The sequence below is a fragment of the Ischnura elegans genome, chromosome 1, assembly GCF_921293095.1.
Source record: "Ischnura elegans chromosome 1, ioIscEleg1.1, whole genome shotgun sequence".
Classification (NCBI taxonomy): domain Eukaryota; kingdom Metazoa; phylum Arthropoda; class Insecta; order Odonata; family Coenagrionidae; genus Ischnura; species Ischnura elegans.
In genome coordinates, this window is record NC_060246.1 from 15,535,917 (window position 1) to 15,563,196 (window position 27,280).

General features: G+C 38.4%; 1 protein-coding gene across 1 annotated transcript; it reads left to right on the forward strand.

Moving 5' to 3' along the window:
* The first annotated feature begins 220 nt into the window (after nucleotides 1–220).
* LOC124156115 (nitric oxide-associated protein 1) lies at nucleotides 221–26,930 on the forward strand. The gene is made up of 8 exons (XM_046530450.1): nucleotides 221–1,273; nucleotides 3,296–3,508; nucleotides 9,540–9,691; nucleotides 15,814–15,949; nucleotides 19,176–19,357; nucleotides 21,447–21,598; nucleotides 22,419–22,636; nucleotides 26,322–26,930. The coding sequence occupies exons 1-8, from the start codon at nucleotides 418–420 to the stop codon at nucleotides 26,507–26,509; spliced, it is 2,097 nt and encodes a 698-aa protein (XP_046386406.1). The 5' UTR covers nucleotides 221–417; the 3' UTR covers nucleotides 26,510–26,930.
* Nucleotides 26,931–27,280: the final 350 nt, after the last annotated feature.

Sequence of the window (27,280 nt, forward strand, 5' to 3'; positions counted from 1 at the left end):
TTCGACCGATCGATAGACTCGACCTCTCGACTCTACTCGACAGTGGATTGGCTGCACTGAATTCAATTATCCAATGAGTGTTATTTATACAAAAGTGATCCGAGCACCCATTTTTATGGACAACTATGATTGGCTAGATTTGCATTGTACTCAACCCTTCGACCTCTTCGAGTATTCGATCGCGCAGCGGTGCGATTTGAACAAAAGCAGGCGAAAATAGAGGATACGAATGTGGGCACCAAATATTCGTGATGGGCACTGTGAAGTGATAATTAATACTTCGTTGATTCGCCGAAATTCGAGTGATTATGGTTTTGTGTTCTCTGAATATATACGGAGAAAAAGTAACGGAGTGTTTCACATATTCGCGGAAAATCTTCTGTAATTCCACGTAGTGAGTAGTTAATCTAAGGGGGGATGATGCTTGTTTTAAAATACGGTGGTAATTTTAAGTGTGGTAAGCAGTTTGTTTATAGCCGTATAAGTCGTAGATGCTGCTCTCAACTGAATGTTTGCGAACCACATGATGGCACGTTCCCAGCGGAGGTTAAAGATTCTCCTGTGGACGTAGGTGACCGAGTAAAGAATGTGGAAAACAAAGTAATCTACAGTTCTATCCTGCACCGAAATCAAATTCTTAGCTGGAAGGAAATAAGAAAGATACAGAGATATGCCGAGAAAGATGCTATGTCGAAAAGACGCGAGAAATTGAAGGAGCATACTTTCCCTATATCAATGAGGTACATGGAAGGATTCATCTCTGAAACTAGCCCTAGTGGAAGCAGTGTCATTAATCTGCCTATCGGTAAGGATAACTCTGAGGTGCAGGTTTCGTGTGCTGAAGGTGCTGAAATCGTTCGATCAGAATTCGCTGATAGTTTCGATGAAATGATGTCTGCCGTGCCAGCATCGTCACCTACGGTTGCATCATTGGAGACCTGTGATGGCCATGATTTGGTTTCCAGCAAATACCTCGAAAGTAAAATATCATGTGGAGGTTGTGGAGCACAAATACAGTGTGAACAAATGTACCAGCCGGGATATATTCCCTTAGAATTTCTTTCCTCTTCCAACCAAAACCAAAAATCGACTCTACTTTGCCAGAGATGTTACTTCACTCGAAGTGTAAAAGTATTATTGCGAGTGAATTATAACCCCTTCAGCTATTTGAAAGGATTGACAAAATTGAGGAGTAGGCGCTCTTTAATTTTGGCTGTATTTGATGTCACGGATGTCTCACTCAACATTAGTTCATCCATCAGAAATTTTGTTGGTGAGTTTTGCCTCTTTGATGGATCGTTTTAATTTATCTTGAATTTATGGTTTATTTTATTTATTGCGATTTATTTGGAAGAAGCGTAATGCTTTTTGGTGGTACACCTCGTGAGAGTCATCAAATATTAGCATATACGTGGACAGGAAAGGTCAAGAACTACTGACTATGTTCAATGGTGTCAGGCTCAACTTTGTGGAAGTTGAAGTTCACAAATGAAAAAACGAAGTCGTTTTTTCATTTGTGAACTACTGACTAATTTTTGCAAGTTGTGTATGGGTATGGAAAGCTATACATCATATGTTCTAATTTCACTTTGACATCTATAATTAGTCAAGTTTGTGGATCAACCATCAAGTATAGAGTCTTTCTGTGCTAATGTTCGCCATTTGTCTGTGGACTTGAGGACTATAATAGAGCTTTCCTCTTGGCCTATGCTTATAAAATTATGTCGTATGGAATTCTGGTTTACAAGTGCCATCTCGACCAAGATTTGATGCAGCTACTTAGATGACTGTGGAATTGTCTTCTCATTATCTTTTTGTTAGAAGGTATCTTAGAATATAAAATTAAAATTTAATGATTTTGACCATTAGTCAGAATTAAAATTATGCAGAATTAAAATGAGTCCTACAGATTCATATCCTACCATATTCCTAAAATCCCTCCACTTGCAGTTTTCATTCTATCTTGATATCCATTGTTTCCGATGGGTGATACACCTGCCTTTGTTCTTGCAATTTAGTGATTGGTAGCGGAGTGCTGGGACCTACTCAGACAAAGCGAATGCATTATCTAAACTTTGTATGGCATGATATTAACTACGTAATTATAAGTAAATGGTGGGTTACCCTTGGGTGAATTTGAAATTGTTTAAAAGCAGTTAATTGTGGGTGACTAGTTGGCAAAGCTCGCTTGTAGGTGATATTGATTTGCTGTAATCTCTTTATCCTCTCATTTTGGCCTCTTGTGGACTCTCTTTCATAAATATACAGACTTTCAAAAACAGGCCTCAGTTTTCTCAGGACCCTAATTTTATGGACATTGAAAATGTCCAAAAATACATTGAAATGCAATAAAAATAATAGAAGGTACGTAAGTATAATATCTCAATGTGTCCATTCTTCCGGTGCTACTGTGTCGCTTGTTGTTTAAGACAACAGTTTTGCTGGCCCTGCTGCTCGTGTCCTCAGGTCGAAGATGCCGGTCCACAATTCTTATCCATGATATATGTATACGGGCTCAGTCCCGCCAGTTGTGGCTGCTGCTCTCTCATTGGCCGGTTTAATCAGTCTTCTCCAATAGGCATCCAAGTGTTAGCCATCGTCCCTATTGAAATTGTACATCCAGGACCATCGGTGAGAGTGCAGCAGTCACATCTTGAGGGACTGTGCAGATATATAAGGAGGATGAGAATTATGGACTGGCATGTTCGGCCTCAAGACACTGGCAGCAGTGCCAGCAAAATTGTTGTCTTAAACCAACAATCGACGTGGTAGCACCGGAAGAATGGAGACATTGGCACCTCAACACTGCGGAAACCTACGTAGTCATAATATCTCAGTGTTGCAATGACTTTGTCTGGGATAAAAGGAAGATGCTTGAAAGGATGATGGAGATATAGGGTAGTAGGTGGGGAAAGGGTAGGTGGAGGTTATGGGTAGGTAAGAAGTTCACTGCTGCCCCTTTGAAAAACAGTATAAGTATTTTAGTGGCCTTTGGCGATATGGTCACTTTTTGAACTGCAATATACTTTAACCTATGTTTCCCTGCATTCTGAATTCTAATTTCATGTGCTCTGTGGCTTTTCATTGTCACCATGCCTATCATGTTCAGTTTGTTAAGTGTGCCACCATAGACTCCCCTCAGTTACTATGCCAGTGTGATGCTGGACACCGAGGGCACCATGTGGCTTCATTTAATGTTCTGCAAGTCTTCCGTTATTTCCCAATAATGGTTGTCTGATGTGTATCAAGGATTTCTCTTATTCTTGCGGCCTCTAATTTTTTTATATCCTTGCAGGGGAAGGTCATCCGGTTATTCTTATTGGAAATAAGGTTGACCTGCTTCCGCCTGATTGCCATGGCTATTTAAATCGAGTGAAGAATCGCATGAGAGAAATTTTCAAATCCAATGGTCATCTGAACGTTAAGGATGTTTTCCTAGTAAGCTCATCTTCTGGAATAGGGATTGAAAGTTTGATTACCAAGCTATTCAGCACGTGGAAAAACTATGGTAAGATGTGTGAGACTCCTGCATTCTCTTCCCTACAGCCATAAAATTTTCATTTGGAACTTAGGTGCATCAAATAAGATCAAGATGCCGGCAATAATTAGCCAATTAATGTTCCGCTCTAATTTATTGAAAATAAACATTGATTTTGGTTAATTCATGCCTTCAAGAGTCATGTGGTGTTTGTTCATATATATGAGATGAGTAAAAAGTCGAGATGTGCAAATAGTATCTGCGAATTCTCGAATACTAGAAAGTATTCTATATTTGAGATCTTGAATTATTATCCTAAAGGTACAATCTCAAATACTTTGAAATTCGCTCCATACGCTGTCGCACGCACATTGTTGGTAGTTGACTCGTAAAAATGTAGAGAACTAGTCGTTTGGTGCATGCAGCACTGTTTTAAGCAAGTTGACAAACTACGTAAAATTCGGGGATTAGAGCGGTGAAAAGAGTTCAACGTGGGGAACCGAAAATGATGGGGTGAAAAAATCCGAAAACCCCCGGTTTCCCCCACTAGGAAAACCTCAGTGCCGTGGGATAGTAACTATGTAGTCCACAATTCCCAAAGTCCTCTACCCCCTCCATCCATCAGCCCTCGGCCCCTCCTCCGACACATTCCTCCTCTCCGAAATCAAACAAAAGGCCCCAGCTGGCACAGGGTTCATATTATGAAGACCATAAATCAAAAGCTTCAAAAGAAAATATCAAGTTACAGGAGAATAATCGTGTTTACCCTTCCCCCCTCTTACTCCCCCACTGACCTATTTCTGCCTATCTGCTTCAAAGTTCCTCATTTCTGGAGGTCAACTGCTGCATGAGTCATCTACTACCCCAAAAGTTGTCTAACAATGACTTTTGGCAATTGATATTACACCTTTATTGGATTGAAATACCAGTAATGTGCGCATAATTTTAATAGAATAAGACCAAACACGACGTATTTTTCACTTTATTTAAGCATTTTATGCAAGGAAATAAATGTCAAAATAAGACGGAGACATGGCATTCTGGCGAGACTCGATATGAGCAGCAGAGCTTCTCGGAAGTTGATACGATATTTTTTTCCGAAAACATTTATCAAGTTATAATTTATGAGTCATGCTATAAATCTCTATTGTCGCAGACGAAGGGATATTTTCTCAGGATATTTGGTTTCTCCCGGCTAGCAATTTGAATTCATCTGCTTATCTCGTGAGAACTTCCAAAGATGGACTGAAAATAATTGAAGAAAATCCGGTGGAGAAGCGCGTGTATTTTGCAAAATGCCTCGGATTGTCTACTAGCAATTGACAGTAGGAGTGGGGGTAAAGCGAGCTACTTGTTGAAAATAGGAAGTTGGATGAAGCCGAGTATCAGATGGGCGTGCCGCTGAAATGGCGTTTGGTAGATATGAATGCATGCATACATCAGACAGAAATCCATCGTAGCAGTGTAAATGCCGAGACGGCATGCAATCATTTTTTACGAGGTGGTGTGTCCCCTTGGGATGTTTGAAAGAGATGTTAGTTGAATAACTATATGCCAAAATTGTTAAGCTATAAAAATAAATATTCCATTAATCTGCTAAATTCCTGTTTGAATCCTTTAAAGGAAATCATAATTATTCGCCAAAATCTTGGGTTTCCTGCTGCATAGGCAACCTAGTCAAACATTCCCGCATTCATCGTTTTTTTCGTCCATCCCCTTGAAAAACGATAGATTGAGGTTCCACTGTGTACATTTTTATTCATACATTCACCAAGTGGAATAGAAGAAGAAACGTACTTTCAATAGGCTTTGCGCAGTTCTAGTATTCGAATATTCGAGCAATGATTTAATGCACAAAAGTTAAGAAAAGACTTTGCTGTTTCTTAAAATAAAATATATTTGCGACCGGTTTCGATACAGCGTATCATCATGCTGGCAGATGATACGCTGTATCGAAACCGGTCGCAAATATATTTTATTTTGTGAAACAGCAAAGTCTTTTCTTAACCTTTGTGCATCATGAAGGAGTTTCACTATGTTATGCCAACCACCATCGCATTTACAATGATTTTATATTCAAATTTGATATTCGAGTGCGAGGAATCTGCTATTCAACCCATCTCTAGTAAAAAGTAATAAGATAAAGGAGTGTATGATATGAGGTAAGGAGGGGGAATAAAAATTTGAAGGTAGGAAGGAGTAGCTATGTTATGAGAGGTGAGAGCAGTGGTGGATTAAGACAATCGCCCCAATCCCCTTCCAATGAAAAAATTGGAAAGATTGTGATCTTTCTTTCAACAGGCTTAGGGATGTTTAAAAATAATTGATGAATATCTAAAAGCCAATTGTCTACACAAATCAGACCTCAGACTCATTATTGCTGATAGGTTACAACCAATTAAAATTCACTAACTCATGATTAACTTTGTGGTATTCGATAATGTATAAGTTTTTTTTTGATATAACACAATTACCTATACCACTTCTTTTTTACAGAGTGCGACCTGGGTTTAAATGAACTACCCGGGTATGAATTATCATCATCTTCATGCGCAACTTATGATCTGAAATTATTACAGTAAAACCTCACCTTAACGAACTCCCGCTAAACGAAGAACTCCGTTCAACGAACAAATGCTATTGGTCCGGCCAATTGCCTATGTAAACACATTAGTGAAAAACCCCGATGAACGAACTCCTCTTTTACGAAAACTCCCGATCAACGAAATGAAATTTCGGCGCGATCGAGTGAAATTCACCTCCCAATAACCAATTTTTCCGGTTAAATTTTTATTTTCATATGAATAATTTAATATTCGTAGCGTTGGAGGGCAAATCAGAGACTTCCACTGAATAAGCCAATCAGAATCGTCATTATTAACCGTAACCATAGCCTTCCGTCGTGTGTTTCCGCTGACCCCAACTCGCGGCTCGCGGCGAATTGCGAAAAATGTTAATGCTGACTTTCGTAAATAACTCAATGTCCCAATATTTACACGCTCAAAGATATTATATCTAGAGCTATGTACTTCGATCGCATTCTTTTGACGGTTGTTTAAGATACTTTACAGAATTACAACGCGTAAATTCCGAGAAGCATTTTTTTTTCACTCGCCGCCATCTTGGATAACTTCTTTAAAATTTAACTAAATTACGGAAGATACAATGCGCGCGCTAGAAGATGAAAGCCAAAATGTGCATCTCTTAATTATCTTTAATATATGACTCAGTAGTTACTCTTGTTTCATTCACATTGTTTATTTCAACATCATCTAAAAAATAGGAGAAACTTTTGCATTTGCCGCAATCTTGGATAAAAAATATTCACACTTAAGACACGAAAGCCAACATTTCCCATTGATCTAGACGTTACTTGAATTGAGTGCTTTATACTAAAGGTCAGTCTCTGTCTGTCGGCGATTGTAGCGATGTCCTAACGTGATGTGAAGAGGATGTGAAGCGGTGTTGATTTTCTCCTGAGAAAAAGGTTTGCGACATGAAGAAGACGACACAGTCTAAACATGCCATATTTAGACTGGGCCAATGGTGATGCCTCACCCCTGTGGTAGCAGCAAAAATCCATGAATGACAGCGGGATTAATTCAGCGGTGGTTGGCGGGAGTTGATGCACTCATGGGGAAAGTAGATTTCTTCCTCGATCGCTGCACGGGCCCAAACATAGGACTAACAATAAAAAAATGTGCGTGTTATTTTCTTCCCCCAACTGCAATAGCTAAGTTGCGACCTCTCGACCGAGGGGTCATTTCTGCGGCAAAGCGGCATTACCGTAGGATTTTAGTGGAGTTTATGGTTTGTCGAATGGATGTAAGGGATCGGCGAAATTGAAGAGGACCATTTTGCAGGTAATGCAGCGGCTTTGCAAAGCTCGGAAGCGTGTTGCACCTGTCACCATATTTAGCTATTTTGCAAAAACCGGGTTTGCAGTCAACAGCATCATTATCGTGACTTATTTTACTTCAAGAACTCATGCATGAGGCCTTTCAAGCTGTTTTCTTATCGGGAGTTGTCAATCTGGTTTGCAGTCAACTGCGACCACGCGATGGAGAGTGATGACGAAAGCCGTGAATCCTGGCAGGGTCTCTCAAAAGTCATGAATATTGAAGGGTCGTTTGATGAGTTCACTAGAATAGACTCAAATTTCGTTATCCGCGAAGCCAGCGAACTGAGGGTTACAGAATATAATTTCTCGAAACTCATTTTTCAAAATCGTGACGTATTTTACTTCGAGAACTCCTGCAAAAGGCCTTTCAAGATGTTTTCTTATCGGCAGTTGTCTATCCGGAATGCGATGGAAATGATGCTAGTACAATGAATTATTTACGATGCCCGCGATCGCAAATATTGCTATGGAGTATTCTGGATTCGACTGCTATAAAAAAATGCTGCCACCCACTGCGCTTTAATGGGTCGACGAAAGTCGCACTCGCGCCGTTATGGTAGAGCGATCTTAATTTCATGATGAAGCTATAATTGGCGCTGTTACTTTAACTTTATATTAGTAATGGTCAAATCTATCGAATTCTTAATTTTTCAGTGTAAACTTCGCGAATACATGTACTCTATTTCAAATATTGAGAATAAAGGGATGGCCTCGCACTCACCGCTACGTTGCATACATTTTTGAAAACCGATGAAAAAGCACGCGAAGTGATTGAATAATACGAACTGAGGCTTCCTAAATGTGGTCTATTGCCCGCGATTTGCATTGCAGCTGAAGAAATAAGCACTGTTTTGAAGTATGCGAAGGTAGAATGAAGGTAACGCATGCAGACTTGCGTCTATTTCCGAGCCCCTAGAATGATGCAACGTGCGCATCACCTCCGGGGAACGAACTCCCGATCAACGAAACGGCAAAATTTCGGTCCCTTGAGTTTCGTTTAAGAGAGGTTTTACTGTATTATTAATTATTATTGTTATTTGCACCTGAAGATGATGATAATTCATCGAAACCTGGGTCATGCTCTGTAAAAAAGAAGTGGTACAAGTCATTTTGTAATATCCAAGAAAACTTACTACTAAGTACTTACTACCAAAGGATCCCCCCTGAAGAAAATCATATGCCAAAGACTTATGGTAATTATACATAATTTATTCGTGTATATCATGCTCTGAAGTTATTCTGCAGTGCGAGTAGAAGTATGGGAGATTGAAGGGACAAGGAATTTTGGCAAGGTATGTTTTTTTTTGATGATTCCTGAAAGAAACGCTCCTATGAAGTTTGTTTTTACGAACCTCCGGTTTTTTGATCCCGTGAACTTCATAACAATTAGTTTATTGCATGAGCTCTGCAAGTGAAAGAGTATCCTTGCATAAATGTGTAAATCCTTTGATTTGCTGCCATCAAGGAAGAAGCACCGCTCCTGTACGTCTTGTAAAACCTACTGAAGCCACACCCATTATGTAAGGCCACCCACGCACAGCATCCTTTTTGACCTTTTCTTTCCCTAGCCCTTTCATCATGCGTTACCATTACAAATAAAATATAATCGCCTAACTTGTATTTTGACATTTGATGGCCTGTTAAGGTAATGGGTGTTATAACTCCATTCTATATAAAAAAATTAAGACGACAGAAAAAAATTGTTGGCAATATGATTTAATAAGTAGTGGTTATCCATCAAAATGGTCTAGTCTTTCTACTATGGAGTAACTTTCTAATGGATATTTACTTGTTTTATTTCATATAACTATCTACCACAAAAATTGAATGCTCATATCTCATTAAAAGTCAGTAATAATTACCAAGCATCAAAGGCTTAATGCTTTTTATTAGAAACGTATTTGATAAAAGTAGTGTTGATCTTCTATCTGGTACCTAAACAAGACTGCTCATTTCCTGAAAGTTATTTATAAAAGTAATTTAAATACTTTCAATGATGATAAAGCTTTCTCTGAAATTCATGAACATCATGTTGATCGTATTTGTATCCCCTTCATAAAACGAATGAAGCCAATCTCCATTCATCTTCATGCATATCTTACATGTTGAGGCTCTATGTTTTAATACTCCTTTTCTTTTTCTTCGTGAAATATTCTTCAGGTGATATATACTTGGTTGGCCTCACTAATGTTGGAAAATCATCTTTATTCAATGCTCTTTTGAACTCTGACCTATGCAAAGCCTTAACAGCAGCAGAAATTCAGTGTGCTACCACCTCTCCGTGGCCAGGGACAACTCTCGGTGTTCTCAAGGTAATATAGTTATTGCATGATGGGTTAACAGTTATTACGAATTCTCCCTCTGTTATTGGGCATAGTAATGTGTTGATGACCTGGTGGGAATTGATATGAGATCCTGAGGGGGGTGAGGAGAATACAATACAATCATCAATTATCTCTATCTGGCCCTTGGCAATAGTTTCAGAAATAAAACTATCAAAAACACCCTTTTCCACAGTTGAGTCACCCAGATTTGTCCCATAACAGAATAAGAAGGATGGAGAACTATGGGCTACATCTACATACTACCCTGCAATCCTCTTAAAAAGCATGTGGCGTGTTAGGACACCAGCTGTTAACTGATGAAAGGAAATGCACCTACGAAATTAAGACTAGCATTTATTAAAGGGCATGCCCAGATGACGATGGACAACTCATGCATCAAAACGTCGGCCGAGATAGAGTTGAAGAACCTGATCTGGTGGAATTAGTTCACAAAGGATACGAGATTCTGAAGGAATAGGGAAAATTCAGGGCCTAGGTATTTGGATGATGCCGTTATGTTAAAAAATAACCTTTAGACACATTTTGTATGTGTAATAACATTGAATTAATGCTAAATTTGTTATATAATTGATGAAAAATAAGTTATTGCAAAATAAAGAACTGATAGAAAACAAAAACTACAGAAATATTTGTATTTACACTTTCCGCCAAAACATGGTAATGTAAGCACCAAAATGTTTTGCATCATAACATCCCAAATATTTGGCTTACATTAATTATCCATGCTTTACATGAAATGTACATGTTATAACATTTAAAATTACGTAAAAGTATCTTCGTGTTATTAGTATGTACATAAGGCGTAAGTAAAGACAATCAAAATGCTTGCACCAAAAATTTGGGCTAGTTGATTATTCTCTATTTTCAAACAGCTCTGAATGCGTTAATTACAGCTTTAAAGAAGCAAACCATTCAGGAAAATGTAATTAAAAACATTCTTATCAATTTTAAACTCATAAAGCCCAAAAAATTAGGATAAATGACAAAAAAATTACGTTTAGATTTGTACTACCAGCTGGTACCATATGGTACCGCTATGCCTTAATTGGTTAAGCACAAAAGAACATAAAATCCACTTGGGATGAAGGTTAATTGAAAATGTTTCTGAACTAAAGGAGCATGCTATGAACTAAAAAAGAACATCTTACCTAGGTGAACATAAAAGGAATGGTATATGAACAGTATGTATTTTTAAATTTGTTCTTTTGGTGATCGCTTAACCCTGTAACTGCCACAGGGCCAATATATCGGCCCTTGCTGGTTGTGCAAAAACTGCCACGGGCCGATTTATCGGCCTGACTTGTTTGACTTTTTTATTTCGTGATTGTGACCTTTTCAACGGCTGCCGTCTCATTTATACACATGTGCTATATCTCTGCTACTTACTAAGATGGTTTCACCTTATCTTTGTGATACATTTTGATTGTTTACAGTGTTCTTGCTTCGTAAGTTCGTCTGTATATTTTTCGTTGCTTTCGAGCCAGGGTCATCCTGCACAGTATCATCTTTCGTGTTTGCTCTAGGCTGTGTTGAACTGTTTTATTATGTTTCTGAGTATTTTTTTTAGGGTGTCAGTTTCCAGCTAGAAAAAAAGTGTTCTTTTTTTGCCCGTCTTTTTTTATTTCTTATACTCTGCCATATGCAGGATGTTTCTCAAGTCTTCGGTATCACGGCTCTTGTCTCATTTGTCCTCACGTCCTCATATCTGCAGTTTACTTAAATATCTTTGTACTATCCTTACAATATATGCTGATTGTTCAGTGTTCTTACAATGTATGCTGAATACTGGCCTCTCCTGTGTTTTTTCGTTCTCCTCCGGCCAGTAGCATACCGTATTTCGAGCTGGTCAGTGCTCACACAAGTCTCTATTTTATCTGTGGCTCCTAGTATTTTTACTTGAGTGTCAGTATCCAGAAATATTATCAAATATTCTTCCAAAATTGAGTAACTAGTAATTGTTGACGAATGATATATGTATCTTACAATTTTACACTATGATAAAATAGGTCTTTTCCGTGTTATTATATATTTCGTTACGATTTCGCAAATTTTCCTGCATGTATGTTAGTGCACTTGCTGTTCATAGCATTTTTCCATATTATTTCTTTGTTTGACCTTTCATGACGTCTAATTGTACTAAGAATTTATGAAAAACCTGTGGCTGCTAATTCATACGTAACTGCACCTTTTTGGAAAAATGATTTTATTTTACGAATTCAAGTCAATTATTTTTCCTGGACAATGAATCCCCCTTTTCCATGCCATTTATTGTTGGACGAGTAGATACAGTAATTTATGATGCATGATTTTTCATTTTGATACAACTACGAAAATTTATTTTAGGGTTGTCCCAGTGACCAATGTCAACTCATATGAGAAGTAAGGATATTGAAGATGCGCTCTTCATCGATGATAACAGTGATTTGCCATCAGACACATCCGATGAAGAGATTTCTTCATCTAGCAGTGAAGAATCTTTCGTTTACACCTCAAGGTCAGGGACAAAGAGGCGTAGAATCTCTTCTTCCTCTGAGGAAGATGACTCATATAGGTCCTAGCAAGAAGAGGATAGAAATGTTGATCCAGATGAATGCGAGTTGGCTGAAGTGAGACTCAATGGTGATAACCCTCCGACAATACCCATTGAGTTTCTAGAGACACCAGGGCCAAAACAAGCTCCTCCAAGTGATGCACAACCTATCCAATACTTTCATTTATTTTTTACGGATGCTGTATTGAATGAAATTGTTCAGGAAACAAATGCATATGCTCGACACTTTCTCAGTGATGAGGGACGTCTTACTCCAAAGGCTCGTGCAAAAAATTGGGAAAAAATAACGGTTGCCGAACTAAATGCTTTCATCGCATGTACCTTGAATATGGGCCTTATTCGACGGCCAACAATTGAATCATATTGGTTCACTCAAAAATCACAATACATCAGATGGTTCCATGAGTTGTTTCCTAGAAATCGATTCCAATTGATCTTGAAATTCCTTCATTTAGCTGACACAAAAACCTACCTCAGCCAGGGGAATCAGGATATGATCCTTGTGTAAAAATACAGCCCCTCATACTCCATGCCAACAGAGTTTTCAGGCACCACTATACCCCCCATGAGTATCTGAGCGTCGATGAAAGCTTGGTTGGCACCAAAAACCATACGCAATACTGCTATACATACCTAGCAAGCGTCATCATCGCTGGGGAATAAAGTTGTGGATGTTATGCGATTCCGTTTCGCACTATTTGTTATATTTTTATGTTTATAGAGGTGCTAAAGGGAAAGAAGAAAAGGACCAAATAAAAAAGTCTGGCTTTGCTTACACAGTGTTAAAAAAGTTATTGAAGATGGGTAACTATCTAATCGAAGGTTATCATATTTTTATGGACAATTTTTTTACGTACATACCTCTAACTGAATACCTTTACAAAGTAGGAACTTATGTAACAATGTTCGAAGAAATAGGAAATTTATTCCGTTAGAATTAAAACCTTGCGGCTGAGCTTAAAGCCACCGAGTGCGTCCACCGGGTTGCGGATGGGTCGACCTTTAGATATAGAGGTTAGCTGCGAGATAAGCGAGTTCTCTCATCAAATAAGCAGTCGTGGACAAAAAGCGGCGGTATTCTGAGGGGGTATTGGGCTACCCTTGGGTAAGGTAGACCATTTAAAAGATACCAAAACCTGTGAAGATACCGTGACTTGGCGACTGGGGGCCGCCAACAATTATGGAATATGATAAAATCAGGGCCCAGCTGTGAAGAAGCAAGAATTAAGAAAGGAGTGCGACAAGGCTGTACATTGTCACCCATAATTTTCAACGTTTACATTGAAAAAGCCATTAATGTAATCAAAGAAAAGGAATTGGGAGTGAATATCCATGGAGAAAAAATTAGCATGCTAAGATTTGCCGATGACATAGCCATTATAGCAGAAACAGAGAAGGATTTGAAAAATATTCTGGTTAATAAGGGTAGGGTAATGAGTAGATATCAACTGAAAATAAGCACGAAGAAAACCAAGATCTTAGTATGCAGCAGAAGAGAAGAAGTCAAGACCAACATTAAAATAGGGAGGCAAAAACTGATAGAGGTGGACGAATTCTGTTATTTGGGAAGCAAGATAACTAGTGACGGGAGAAGCAAGAAAGAAATTATCAGCAGAATAGCCCAGGCGAAGAGAGCATTCCACCAAAAGAGAGACCTGCTTACAGCGGGAAACTTAAATTTGGAAGTAAAGAAACAATTTATAAGAACCTACATATGGAGTATGCTCCTATACGGAAGTGAGGCATGGACAATGACCGCAGCGGAGAAAGCAAGGATAGAGGCCTTTGAAATGTGGTGCTACAGAAGAATGATGAAAATCAAATGGATCGACCGAGTTAGTAACGAGGAAGTCCTAAGAAGGGTAGGAGAGAAGAGAAGCCTCATGAAAACCTTAATAAGAAGACGGAACAACCTTATAGGCCACATCTTGAGAGATGATGGCCTGATGAAGACAATCGTCGAAGGACAAGTGGAAGGCAAGAATGGAAAAGGAAGACCTCGAACAAAATATATGGAACAAGTAAAGAGAGATGTGAAAGAGAAGAAATACGTAGGTGTGAAAAGATTAGCTGATAGGAGAACTGAGTGGGGAGCTGCGTCAAACCAATCCTAGGATTGTTGACCAGTGATGATGATGATGAGAATTAAAACAAAAATTTCAAGTAGGAGAACAGTGTTACTACCATAGTGGCCATGTTCTTGCCGCCGCCGTGAGGGAAAAAAAATCTCAGCGAACTCCTGTGATTCTTCTTTCGACAAGATGCAACACAGAACCGAGTAAACGTTCATCTACCCGATGCGGTCAGGCAAAAGACGTGGAGAAACCTTCAATTATTCAATCCTATAATGATTATATGGGAGGAATCGATACGTCTGATATGATGCTTTACGCCTATCTTGACGAGAGACGTACAGTAAAATATTGGAAAAAGATGTGTTTCAATATTTTTGCGCGTATGGTACTGAATTCTTACATACTATACAAAGAAAACTTGACACCTGGAAAAAGGCCTTTGTCCAGGCAACAATTCACGATCGACATAATTGAGGAACTAGGCAGCGAATGGCTTCAAGAAAAGCAAAACGGAGATATGCAACCCGGATCATCAGAGACGTGTATCGAAAAACTTATAAACTTGTCAAATAAAAGAGAAAAGGACTGTTGAGTGTGCAGTGTAAGAGGGAAAAAGGGAAGAGTGCAAAGAAAAAGATCCAGAACTATGTGCGGAAACTGCAAAGAAGGCCTTATGGTGAATGCTTTCATAAGCATAAGTGCATCAGCTGATGAGACAGTGAGTGTAGAGTTTGATAAAATATTTTATATCTCTGGAAAAAATTGATTGATAACTAAAAAATGCACCAAGGGTGAGAAAACTAAATACATAGTATCAACAAGTAACACTATGTCACTACATTTGAACAATAATTTATAAATCATAATGTGAAATAAACTGAGGATTTTGGGTTTTTATATATAATTATTTTGTCATTATTTTTCTTTATGAAAATTTAAGTAAATCCCCATAATGCATCTACGGTTCTAAACTATAAATATATATTTAGTATTGGGAAAAAATCTAGATGTATTAAATAAATATAAGTAACTGAAATAATTTAAAATCTGAAATCATACAAATTCGGGAAAATAGCCTTGGCAGTCTTCGCACATCCCATCCCAAATGGGCTGGCAGTATAAGGGTTAAATGAGCCAGATTTATATATATGTGATGAAAAGAACATTTTATTACATCAATGGAGTGTGTTATTAACTAATAAAGGACACATCACAATAAAGATTATGTAATGCATGTGCATCAATTGATCTCTTGCATATCTTTTAGGGGGTATTGTTCCCAATATTCATCAAGCTGACGTCATTTCGAAAATATATGGAAATTAAATCAATTTGATCCATTTTCCCTAATTCTGATAATTTTTAGGCTGATAAAAGTTAGATGCATATGCTACCCCACCGACAAAATTAAAAACATGGTTACAGTAGTCTTATTAATGGTTTGTATGCTTTTTCTTTTATAGTTTCCACTTTCTCGCCCTGCTGGAGATCTTATGTTTGAAAGAACAAAACGTCTTCAGGTGGAATCTAAAGAGAGGAAGCTTCTAAAATCAGAAGAGTCTTCAAAGAGAAAAAACGAAGCATATCTTGCTTCTCCAGGTACATAATTTTTAATAGGGTAATTGTGTGCCCTTTGATGGTTGATTCCAATAGTTTAGTGCCATTTCTGCTGTCTGTAGGGATGAGTGCTGTTACTATCATCTTGATAGTCAACCAGATGTGTCAGAGATAGTGTTCAGTTGCTGATTTGAGTTCCATAAAAGAAACACTAAGAAAATAATTCCCACAACAATCTACAGGCCAAAAGGAGTACATAAGGCCTGTCAATGGGGATGGCTCTTCTATTTCTGTACTTGAAAATGTCTGCTCAGGAATTAGGTATTGAGTTAGTCTCTACGTGATGATCTGAATGTTTTGATTAAGTATGCTGTAAAATGCAATACATATGCATGAACAATTGTCAACAGCAGTTTCCCAAGTATCAGCATAAGCTAACTATTGATTTTATTTGTAAACTTTTTAGGCACGTACATATATGTATGCATCATATTTTCTATTTTGAATGTGGCCAATTATGAAGGTTATCAATTATCATTTACTATCTTTAGTATGGAACTAATAATAATTTTGGGAGATAAAGTAAAACCTCTTTACAATTAATTTGTTGGGAACGGAAAAATAATGACTGCTGTAGGGGTTTTCGGTGTATGGAGACGTCCGAGTTGCATCTTTGCAGGGGCATCAAGTGTTTGGTGCTCTTTACAATGCAAGTCAAGTAAAATTATCAGTTTTGCTTAATTCTCCTTAAAAACTCTTCCTATAGTAGTGATAAACAATTTCTATTATTTACCATCAAATACCATGGCTAGCACCGTTTGGTTTTCAATTTGCATATTTCTCATTGAAATTATTGTTTTTCTCTTCCATTCTGCTCTATGCCTAATCGCTTACTTTAGTTACGATTTGAAATTAAATAAATGCCATAATTGATGCCTGTGGATTACATATTTTTAAAGTACTCCATAATTTTCCTGTTTGTCTTGTCGATATTATTCTTGGAGTGCAGTAATTTCGCTTGAAAGAGCACATATTTCCCTTGAGACTTATGAAATAAAATCATTGTTAGAATCCTATTGAATGACTGGTAAATATTGTAAATATGTTTGTGATGAGTATATCCTAAATATTGATAACCGACAATTGAAGTTTAAGGTGATCTGAGTTTGCCACCACAAGTAAAAACGTGACAGTCGGCAATGCACTGAGGTCACAATGGCAATCTCAGATAGTAATGTATTAATGATGCCTTCATAGAAGCTGGACATGATTGGTATTCTGTTGGCACGCATGTTCTCCCATGCCAAATCGCCGTACCATCCTCGAGTATGCTAGGTAATACAGCACACTCCCGATTATCCGGCTGCGGTTTATCCAGGATGCGGATTATCCGTGCACGATTTTTACTCTTGCTGTATTATTTCCGCGATCTTTATTTTAAAAAAATCAAAACGGACGTAAAATCATCGGAATTACTGCATTAATGCTAGAATAAACCGGGCTTATTATTTCCGTTAGAATCTCCTTCGTGAAATGGAAGTGATCGCACGCTAGCTGCATTCACGGGAGCACCGTGTTCCTGTTTTCCAAGCCTCGCAGTGCGCAACCGTGCTCCGCTAAAAAGATCGCGAACTGGCAAAGAAAGCTCTCATTGAGTCCGGGAAGCGCTCTAAAATAACAGCATAAATAATAATATATTGTTTGTTCTAGGTATAATATGAGCATTGCAAGACATTTAAGGGAAAGTTTGGGTTATCTGTGTTTTCCGATTATTGGTGCCGTCTCTCCCCATCATTAGCCTGGATAATCTGGAGTGTACTGTATTTGAATCCATACCTTGTCTCCGCTCATCCTGTTATTAATTACCTCTTTATACTCCTAAGAAAATGTTTTACCAGGTTTGTCCTTTTCAGTCCTTTGCAGAAATGTCTCTCTTTTCAAAATGTGTGCCACTTGCTGGCTAAAACTATAAATCTGCAAAAATAAGTCACTAAAGCACAATCACATGAGTTAAATATGTCTTATGTTAGGAATTAAGGACATGAAAACAACATCATCCTACTCCATTTTGAGTGTTTTATGTCTCCAGAAGGACATCATTCTAAAGCAAGCATAAGAGCGAAGGTTGCTGTTCCCAAAAACTCTAGTTGCAACGGTAATTTTTCCAACGATTTGGAATGGTGACGTTTAGAGTTGGATGCAGCAAGAGCTTTAACCTGCACAAACGTTGAGCCCTAAGATAAGATAATTGTCCACCTGCCTCTCTCAAAATAAAATACAATGCCGAAAGGTAATTTGAAACTATGTATTTTAGAGGAAAACATGGAGCTGGACTATTCCTGGGGTCTCAGGAATGTAACCCTATATGAAAAGTAATCTGATACGTTTTTAAAGAGAAAATTGATTTCCATCCTAATCATCTGCTTCTCTGCAAATGAAGCCCAATACAGGAAGGTAATCTGATAAGACTATCAAGTGAAAATGTTAGCTAAAGTGAGCCAAGGAACAACCGCTATTTAAAGCACAGACACCGCCTTCCATTCAACTCGCAATGGTAAATAAAAGACAAAACTCACATTTAATTTATAATTATGCACACAGTAGTTTAAAGACTGAAGAAAGGAAAGTAGGTTTTCTCTTAAGGGATGCTGAATGGGAATCGAAATTGAATATAAAAACAGCTGCTCTGCAGATTTTCCATTAAACAGTTTTGGGTTGTAAACGTTCTAGGCAGTTCAGAGAGGAGTGATGACTTGCCAAGCACTCCTTATCGAAGTGGAGCATGGAACCAAGCGGAACAGCAATAGACGGAGCAGAGCGGAGCAAAGTCAACTCTTATGATGCGAACCATTGCCTTCACTGAGTCAGAGTGTCAAGTTTCCTCCATTCCCTCCACTCTGTAAGTCTCGAATGTGAACCCTACAAAGCTGGAATCAGAATGGTTAAGATGCTGCAGTTCTATTTGCTGCTTATTGCAGAAAGAATCACCTGTAAATGCAAAACGCAACCTTCTACAACCTTTTTTCCTCAATACATATTTTTTTCTAGAGGTGCATTTTCTATGTTTTGGGCCCCAGCACAGACTTCGATGTAGGGAGTCTTTGTAAGTTGAGAGGCTCATCACAGAAGGTATTTGCATGCATGGGCCATTGGATGGGTCTGGGACTGGGTCATTGACTTCCAAATAAGGAGTTTTCCTTGAAATTTTACTGTATGGCGGTTCAATCCACTGTGTATGTAAAACCATTTACTTCTCTAATTTTTGCAGATACTTTTGCTCCCGGCAGTCATGAGGAAATAGACTGTGAAATGGGTACAAGAGCTGTGAAGCGCACATTGATTCCTCTTAGCCCAGAGAAGCTAAAGCACCTTGGATTACCCCCACCAAGGTTAAGGCTTGATAACGTGAGATGGTGTTACGATACTCCTGGAATACCGACTTCTGAACGTGTAAGCATGTGGGATTAGTGGAAGGTCTTGGTGGGTGCTTATTGTCAAAAGGGTACTTTAAATTAAATTAATTGGGATCGATAGAGTTTACTAACGCAAAAATGGCATGTTATGGGACGAAGTTTTATTAAGTCATTTCTTATGCTCTATTTATTTTGATGATCTGCAGAATGCTTGCAATTACGTTGTAGCTGGTATTGGATATTGTTACTCTTAATGGCTTGACCAATAAGTTCTAAACCATGGAGCAATATCTGAATGAGTTTTTTCTTTATATAAGATATTGCAAGATAATTTAGTCAAAAATCCATCCATTGAAGCATGATCCAGTTAGTCATTAATAATGTGATGTGGAGAGTTTTTTGGAGTCTTTTCTTCATTATCTACACTAAAAAGTCCGCTAAAAATTCTTTATGATGTGATTAAAATATCCTATGTTTCAAAATAGTTCCATTTTGAGTGTTACGCCCTCGACGTCATTGAAAGAATACATTGAGTGTATCCACGGCATTGCAATGAAAACGATTTGAATTAAAATTGGTATCATCAGAAAAGATATTAACGTGATATTATTTCACGAAAAATATAAGGCAGATATTATGGAGTCACTTAAGTAAAACAAAAGCATGCAGCAAAGAAACTGCAACTAATATGTATAACTTGCATAGGTAAGATATGCAACAAAAAAAAGGAAAAAGCATACGCATCTGATGGACCCTCCAACAAAGCTTACAAGTATGAATTCATTGATTTAACATTCTCAGTAATGACTTCAAAACATAAAAAAAGAATGCAGAATTTTTTAAATTTAATAAACTAAAGGTGCAGCATCACCTTTTCACATATGTCATCGTTAGCAGTGCATATTAACTGCATCTAGAAGCATCACTGCAAGAAACACTCATACTGCATGGTTTTTGTCGAGGTGTAGGTTGAAAAGAGTCCGTTTCGTCTGCATTATATCACACGGACTTTTTAAGATATTCCCCTAGGATTGGAGTCCTTTCTTCCACGGCTCCAGGTTTACACCGCAGGCATCACCTGCATGAAGGGAGATAACTGGTATGTGCTTTAAGTTAGTCTAACCAACCTTCTGAACACTTGAAGTTCTCGATTCTCATTCTATCACTGAAATACTCTGCTTTAGCCTTAAGCATAGCCCCTTAATTCTCAGTAGTTCCCACAGATTGAAGTGGGCAAAACTACTATAACAAAGTTCCTTTCAACTCTTCATGTTCTGCATTCCTCAGGTGCTCTTGTTTTGTTTTTAATCATGAAGAGAAAATAGATTAATTAATTACGCCACTCTCGTATTGCTCCATTATTTTTATTTTCTTGCTTAGACGTGTTTGGTGTTTTTCGGCCATGATGTCAACTTCTAATTGGTGCTCCACAGCTCCCTATCATCTCCTGTTCTTCGTTATATCCCCTCATTTCTCACCTTATGTGGCCATTTGATTTTCAACACTACCTCATCTACACTACATCTTACTGCCAGCATCAGGTCATGAAGGTGTTTATTCTTATCTGATCAGCTTTTCTGATGGATCATGTTTCTGATCTATGTTTATGCCCATACAATCGTTTTGATATACTTTTTTATAATAATTTTATTTTTTACTGCAATACTTCTAAAATATGCTTCCATGAAATTTTATTGAGATTGAACCATTTCTATCCATAACAAATCAAATGTGAAGATTTACAAGAAAAACATGTACTAGGTAATTTGTCTTAAGATTAAGATAAGGAAGTTGTTTCCTATGTACATATATCTGAAAACATAACTATTGTTATCTATCATATTTAAGCATGAATAATGCGGTCTCAAGAATTGTGTATTTTTATTGGTAGTAATCAGTTCTAGAAAAATGGGCAATAGCGTAACCTAACATACCAACAGCAGATTTTCCTCTAATTGAAGCATTTTCTTGCTGACTTTGTGTAGACATTTTTTGTTACTTTGATCTCAATAATATATCAGGCATTCGTAAGAATTAGTTATGAATGATATAGAATGCATCAGAACTATTTTTAAAATATGTATTATGCCAATAAAACTATCAGTCATCTTCCTTTCCTCTTATAGACTTTGGACCTTCTTACTCCTGATGAGATGAAGTATGCTTTCTCTGGGTCAAGAATGATAATTCCTCGAACGTTCTATGTAAAAGTGGGTCTCAGCTTATTCGTTGGTGGATTGGCTCGATTAGACTATGACTCTGGGGACCAGCCTATCTGGTAAGTCATATCACTCCAAGAATATTTCACTTTTTTTATATATGTATGCTCTGTGGTCTGAGCATCTCTGCCCTGAAAGCAGAAGGTCGGTGGTTCGATTCTCGGTTGAGGTGACATTTTTGCATGTGCTTTCGGCCTTCATTCCATCTCCATGCCACGTTGTGTTATCGCCATGTGTTTATGTGTCCCTCTCTTTGTTTCAATCTCTATCTGTAATTATGTTTGTATATTCACATGTATAGTAGCATCTGAATTTTTGTTTGCATTTACATTTTATGGTGCAGTCACTACAATTAAGCATGATTCGTAATAGGTCAGGGGTAGCCAACTTTCTTCAGTTCATTTGAGAGAAGTTCTTTCCTAAATAACCACTTTTTTGGGGAATACTTAGTGTTACTTCTCTGACACCTAGCCTTGAAGTATACTTAACTCTTACTCATGCCTACTTATTTTAATGTGCAGAACTCTCTCTCGGGAGCATGGTGGCCCAGTGAGTTGAGGGTTGGGCTACTGAATAAAGGATCCTGGTTTGAAATCACTGGTGAAGCCATTGGAAAACCTTTGGAAGAGGAACCTTGGTGGTTTCTCAGGGAAAGAAATGACCGTAAATGTGAAATTCTCATTCTCGTTGATTAGTCTTGGGTGAGCCTTGCCCTCATACATCCAAACAGACTTGATCACCACTATGACCTGTGACCACCTCTATATTCAGACTGTTCACTTCCATGGTCATGTACAGATAGTTAGTTATTTTTCTCTTATTTACCTATTCTGTGGAAAAATGTATAAGCTTAAGGACATTTTGTTATCTGGGTTTCAGGATGACGGTTTTTGCCCCACGAAAACTCCCTGTTCTTCTTTGTGCCTCTGTGGATGCTGAAGAAGTATACAGCACTCTGTTGGGCTCTCCATTGCTTGGTGTGCCAAGGGGTGAGAAAGGCCGGCTGAATCACTGGCCTCCTTTTGTCAGCAAGCCCTACGAGGTCACTGGAATTGGTTGGAAGGAGAGCTGTGCCGATGTTCTTCTTTCATCAGCTGGTAAGATACATATTGGGACTGACCTCTTGACTGCCAATTATATATGTCAATTAGCAAATACACCACTCTGCTAATCTTGGCAAGTTATTAGAGTTGAGCACCCTGAATCCAGAATTCACTTATCCAGGAACACCCATAACCTGACTACATTTCTAAGCTATGCTTCACAGAAAACATAATTTTTTGCTGAATAATTGCATTCATCTTCACCTGCCGTAACTGTTTCCCTTTCCTAACGACAATTCTCCCTGTTTTATCGGTCAAAAATAGGACACACAGTAACTCTTATAGTTATATAATTAGGGATGAGTCGATTCCACTTTTTTTCGATTCCGATTCCAATTTCGATTCCTTCAAATCGATTCCCGATTCTCGATTCCGATTCCATCGATTCTTGTTCATTCTAACTGGTGGGATTTTGATTTATCTGTAGCATCGCTGTCATTAAAATTTAAGAATTGAATGGAATGAAATAACTAGGGATGGACGGATCCAGGATTTTTGGAGCGAGATCTTTCGAATCGGATATTTTCGAATCCAAATGCATTTTCAAATTCCTGCCATTAAACAAAGTCATTATTCAAGTTTATTGTGGGTACATACAATCAATGGAATGCTTCTTAGATTTTCATTCACATTCTAATATTTTTATAAATTAAAAATTATATTATGGGCTTTCAAGTTGTTTTTTAAAAACATCTTCACATACTCAGGGCCTAAACTGTTACTCTTGGGTTTGGAAATGAAAATAGGAAAAAACTTAGGATGAACCACTGACCAGTGGCGTAGCGAGAGGAATATAAATATAAAAAACACAATTACTTTCCTTCATAAAAGGAAACAAAATATTTAAAAATCATGAATTTACAAAAATGAAAAAAAATGAATCTTCGAAAAATGAAGTTTTTCTATTATGAAGGGCGTTAAAATTAGTTTGAAACCCTCTCCTTTGTACCCTGTTGTTTAAAAATTTTCCCCCTGGTTTTGGATCCCCCCTTAACAAAATTCCTGGGTACCCCCCTGCCATCGACTGAATTCCAATTTCCTCACGCACGTTTCCCCCGAATTTTACTTTCTCATCACTTACGGACTTGTGTTTCATCCGAAAATGCTTCGGTATGGTGAGGTGGATTTAGCATATCCTCGGGATAACTTACGCCACAGTGCACGCACACGGCATTCATTGGTTCTCCTTATCTCAGTGGAAATGTTTACACGCAAGACATTTTTATCGGCACATCATTAAATTGAATTGCAACTGTGCAATTAGCAACACAATTAACAGTATTTAAAACGGCATTAACGTCATGTGTGACAAGTGCTCAACCGCTCAGCATGAGGAAGAAGTGGGCAGCAGAAGCACGTAAAGGAGAGGTGGAGGGGTGGCATAGCCAGGAATTTCGTTCGGGGGGGATTCAAAACCAGGGGGTAAATTTAAAAAAAAACCGGGCTTTAAATAATGGGTTTTAAACTAATTTTAACACTTTTTATAATCGAAAAACTTAATTTGTTAAAGAAAAATTTTGTAAATTCCTGATTTTTCAATATTTTGTTTTCTTTTGTGAAGGACAATAACTGTGTTTTTATATTTCGGGGGGTGAGGTCCGGACCATCCCCATGGCTACGCCACTGGGAAGGAGCACGTGAAGGAGAGGTGGAGAGGAAGGAGCCCGCTCCCTCCGTATTTCAAACAACAAGGCTACAAATGAGGGAGTCGGACGAAGAAATCAGATCTTGCTTCAGTGACGTCGTTGCCTTCAAAGAGAAGCCGGGCGCGCTACGTGATATATGTAGTTGGCGTTTCCAATCCGTCTCTAATTGTTTGAGGGGTTAATGCTGCGCTTGTTTCTTTGAAAATTATGCTGTTTGGACAATCAGTAAAGTGTAATTGTAGAATTGTAGATAGAAAACTGAGTGGCAATCAATTAGAGCTGAAAAATAAACAGAAATATCGTCAGGAATGCGTCTCGTTTGGTCTAATTCTTTTTTAAATCCCGTGCATATCATCTAATTGTCGAAGCTATCAAGATATCTTCGGGCCTAAAAAGTCACTCTCCTAGCATTTGTCGTCTAGAAACAGAGAATTGAAGCAGGTAGGCCAAAAAAGGTCAGTTGGTGAGGCGAGTTAGGGATGAAACACGCTTCAATTGTTTTCATGTGATTTGATATTTTCCTTAGAAGACAATGATTTTTGGTCCGTGTGATTTCGGATACAAAAAAAACAACAGAGGCACGGGCTGGTGGACGGCCGAGGGTGGTTTTCTGAAATCTGCGACGTAGTTACTTTTGACGTGGTTATTATCCTACGGCGCTGAAATTCCTCCGATGATTGTTCAATCTCTTGGGAAGAGTCACACTATGTGCCAGTCGTATTTTGCCTTTTTTTTCTGGCTGAAAATCCTGGCCACGGCTGAAATTCCACTCGCAACCTCTGCGAGAGCTTTCAAACAAAACGGTTCATGAGTAGGACAAGAATCGCATGCGACAACGCATTCGAAGAGAGAATCGGAACTCTTTCCACCCTGATGGGGCGTTGCATTCACTGAATCTATTATTTAAAATTTCGGATCCAGATCCGATGTCTTCCGCGACTTTGGATCCGATGTATCCGATGAAGGGCAATATCCGCGGATATTTGGATCCGAGGTATCCGATCCGACCATCCCTAAAAATAACAATAGCCGCGGAGGCTACATTCTCGTTTGGCCGCGGTGGCTAAACAAGAAGCGTTCATTGCGTCCATACACACTAGAGCAGCCTGGTGGGTGCGCGGTGGCGGCCGAACGCAACCTGTCGAGTCTGCCCGGAGGCCGCGGCGGCTTATGCCAAGCAAGTATCAACTTCCTCAAGGGTTGCATTGATGAAACTGGGCTATACAAACGCGAATGTGTCTAATTTTTTTATTATTGACGCAGACGTGTGTTAGTCTAAAAAAGTTACGTATATAAAAAAAACCCGCTCTCAGCGCGTATTTATAAGAAACTTTTTTCACAGGAAAACTCGCTCTCTGCACGTTTTTATTATCATCAGACTTCAAATATCATTCGAAAAAAAAATATATATATTTCGATCTATTATACTTTAAAATTGGTGGTCGAGATGAATTCTCCGAATGTGATTCATAATCGCAATACTTTGATTTGCCGTGACCAGCGGCTAATAAAAGAACGGAAAACGCATGCATTGCTTCCCGATCCCGAGGTTTCCAATTTTTTTTTCTCTTAGAGTTGCTCATGATCACGCGCCATTTCAGGGTTCGTCGGTTTGTCGCTCTTGCCGACATTTTCATGTTTCCGAGGCCGCTTAGGTATGTTAGTCGCAGCACCAGCGTGCCGGGCGTATCCTCCGCGCGGGCAAGGCTGACACCGCGGCCGCTTAGATGTGTGGCAGCCTTTGTGCCCCAAACTTATATAGTCTATGCTCAAAACATTTATCTTCCTGGAATCGATGGAATCGGAATCGACTTTAGGCGATCGATTCTCGATTCCGATTCCGTGCCCGAGAATCGGTGGAATCGAGAATCGACATTTGGAATCGACTCATCCCTAATATAAATATTTGGTTTCCTAGCCTTGTTTCATTAGTAGGTACTTATTATATCCTCCTCTTATCTTCCTGTCGAAAATCAATTAGCTTTTCTTCTGGTATCAGTGTGGAAAGATATGATTGAAATCTCTTTTTCCAGGTTGGGTGGCCATAACTGCCAAGAAAGGATTGCTTTGCAGAATTCGTGCACATACACCCAATGGCTTTGGCATTGAAATGCGGACTCCTTGCCTCATGCCATACAGTGTGCGTCAGAAGGGGCCAAGGAGAATGAATAGTCCTGTGTATTCTCCCCTGAATGATCATGTGTTCACCAAGTATTCATAACATGTAAATGCCCCTCAGTGTCGCAGTCTGTGTGGAACTAAGTCCATCTTCTAACTTAAAAAATTGAAAGCTAGAAAACTGATGCATAATTTATGAAACATGTTGTACATATTTTATTTATTTTAAGGATGAGGGACACTTAAACTGTAGGAGTTTTTAATGCCATTAGAAAATATTCTAAAGGTATGTTTTTTTTATCTGAAATTGTGGATTCAAAGTTTTTATTTATTTTAAAATAATTAACTATGAAAGTGCCTTATTATCTGTTAAATACATGGCAAATATATTTTGTTATCAGTAAGCATAATTTATTTGCTTGAATACTATTCACGTATCACCTGAGAAAATCAGTCACAATAGTAGAAATTTCCTTAGAAAGGGAAATTGAGTTTTTAATGCATACCAATCCCTTGAAGAAGATCTCATCATGCCAAAAACTGCAGTGATATAACGATTACTATAAAAAAAATAGGCATGTGCTGTGGCTTTTTGGTTAGCTGAACATGGAATGTGATGCTAATCACACCAGCGCCCTAATTATGTAACTGTGAGAAGGGTGAGAGCGATGTCGTTGCCAGGGGCAACGCGATTCCCACGACGGAAGGTGATAGCAGCGATTATGAAACCGTGATCGCTCTCTTTATCACGCTGCGAGCGTCATCGGCCTATCACGTTCGAAACCCATGGTGACAAGCATATGCTGACATAAAAACGAGCACTAAATGCATATATTAGCAAAACATTATTGTTTATTTAATTTAAAAATGCCCT

Coding starts and splice junctions, on each gene's coding strand:
- LOC124156115 (XM_046530450.1), top strand. CDS start 418: ATGATGCTTGTTTTAAAATACGGTGGTAATTTTAAGTGTGGTAAGCAG. Junction 3,509..9,539: donor CAGCACGTGGAAAAACTATG/GTAAGATGTGTG, acceptor AATATTCTTCAG/GTGATATATACTTGGTTGGC. Junction 9,692..15,813: donor CAACTCTCGGTGTTCTCAAG/GTAATATAGTTA, acceptor TTTCTTTTATAG/TTTCCACTTTCTCGCCCTGC.